The 953-nt window shown below is 64.3% G+C and overlaps 1 protein-coding gene across 1 annotated transcript in view; it reads left to right on the top strand.

Annotated features, from left to right (window-relative positions):
• LOC106899175 (serine/threonine-protein kinase MARK2-like) overlaps positions 1-953 on the top strand; it is a 29686-nt gene that overhangs the window by 7099 nt on the left and 21634 nt on the right. The window contains exons 6-7 of the mRNA XM_014960883.1: positions 50-149; positions 351-453. Of these exons, the coding sequence (XP_014816369.1) occupies positions 50-149; positions 351-453 (203 nt within the window). The remainder of the gene's footprint in view (positions 1-49; positions 150-350; positions 454-953) is intronic.

Here is a 953-nt window from a genome sequence, read left to right as displayed (position 1 = left end):
CCCACTTTGAGGTTGTTTCGTGTGTGTGTCCCCCCCCGGCCCCCCCCAGCAAATCATGAAGGACCGTTGGATGAACGTGGGTCACGAGGACGACGAGCTGAAGCCCTACATGGAGCCCGTGCCAGACTACAAGGACCCTCGGAGGACAGGTAGGACACCTGGGGCCCCATTTTTGGGGGGGTAGGGCACCCAATTGTGGTCCTGGGCACCCCAAGATCTCCCCCAAATGGTCCTGGACACCTCATGGGACCACCCAGGGACCCCCAGCACGTTCCTGGGCACCCCCAGGGTGGTCCCTGACACCCATGGGACCATCTAAGGTGCCCTGATACTGTCCTTGGCACCCCCAGGGTGGTCTTGGCCACCCCAAGAGCGCCCCAAGACCACCAATGTGGTCCCGGACCCCCCCCAGAATGGTCCTGGACACCTCATGGGACCACCCAGGGACCCCCAGTGTGGTCCTGGGCACCCCTGGGGCACCCCTAGAGTGGTCCTGGGCACCCCAAGATCCCCCCCAAATGGTCCTGGACACCTCATGGGGCCACCCAGGGACCCTCAGTGTGGTCCTGGGCACTCAATTGTGGTCCTGGGCACCCATGGGACCACCGAGGGTCCCCTGATACTGTCCTTGGCACCCCCAGGGTGGTTCTGGACACCCCAAGACCCCCTCAAATGGTCCTGGACACCTCATGGGACCACCCAGGGACTCCCAGCGTGGTCAGGGGCACCTTCAGCGTGGTCCTGGGCACCCCCAGGGTGGTCCTGGCCACCCCAAGAGCACCCCAAGACTCCCAGTGTGGTCCTGGACCCCCATGGGACCACCCAGGGCCCCCCAATATTGTCCAGGGCACCTTGGACACCCCTTGAGCACCTCCAGAGTGGTCCTGGGCACCTCTGAGACCCCCAAAATGTCCCCGTCCCTAGAAGTGACCCCAGGAAGTCCCCTGGAAACC

This window comes from Calidris pugnax, unplaced genomic scaffold, assembly GCF_001431845.1.
Source record: "Calidris pugnax isolate Ruff unplaced genomic scaffold, ASM143184v1 scaffold619, whole genome shotgun sequence".
Taxonomy (NCBI): domain Eukaryota; kingdom Metazoa; phylum Chordata; class Aves; order Charadriiformes; family Scolopacidae; genus Calidris; species Calidris pugnax.
Note: the sequence above shows the minus strand (reverse complement) of the source record. Positions and strands in the feature narration are given on the sequence as shown.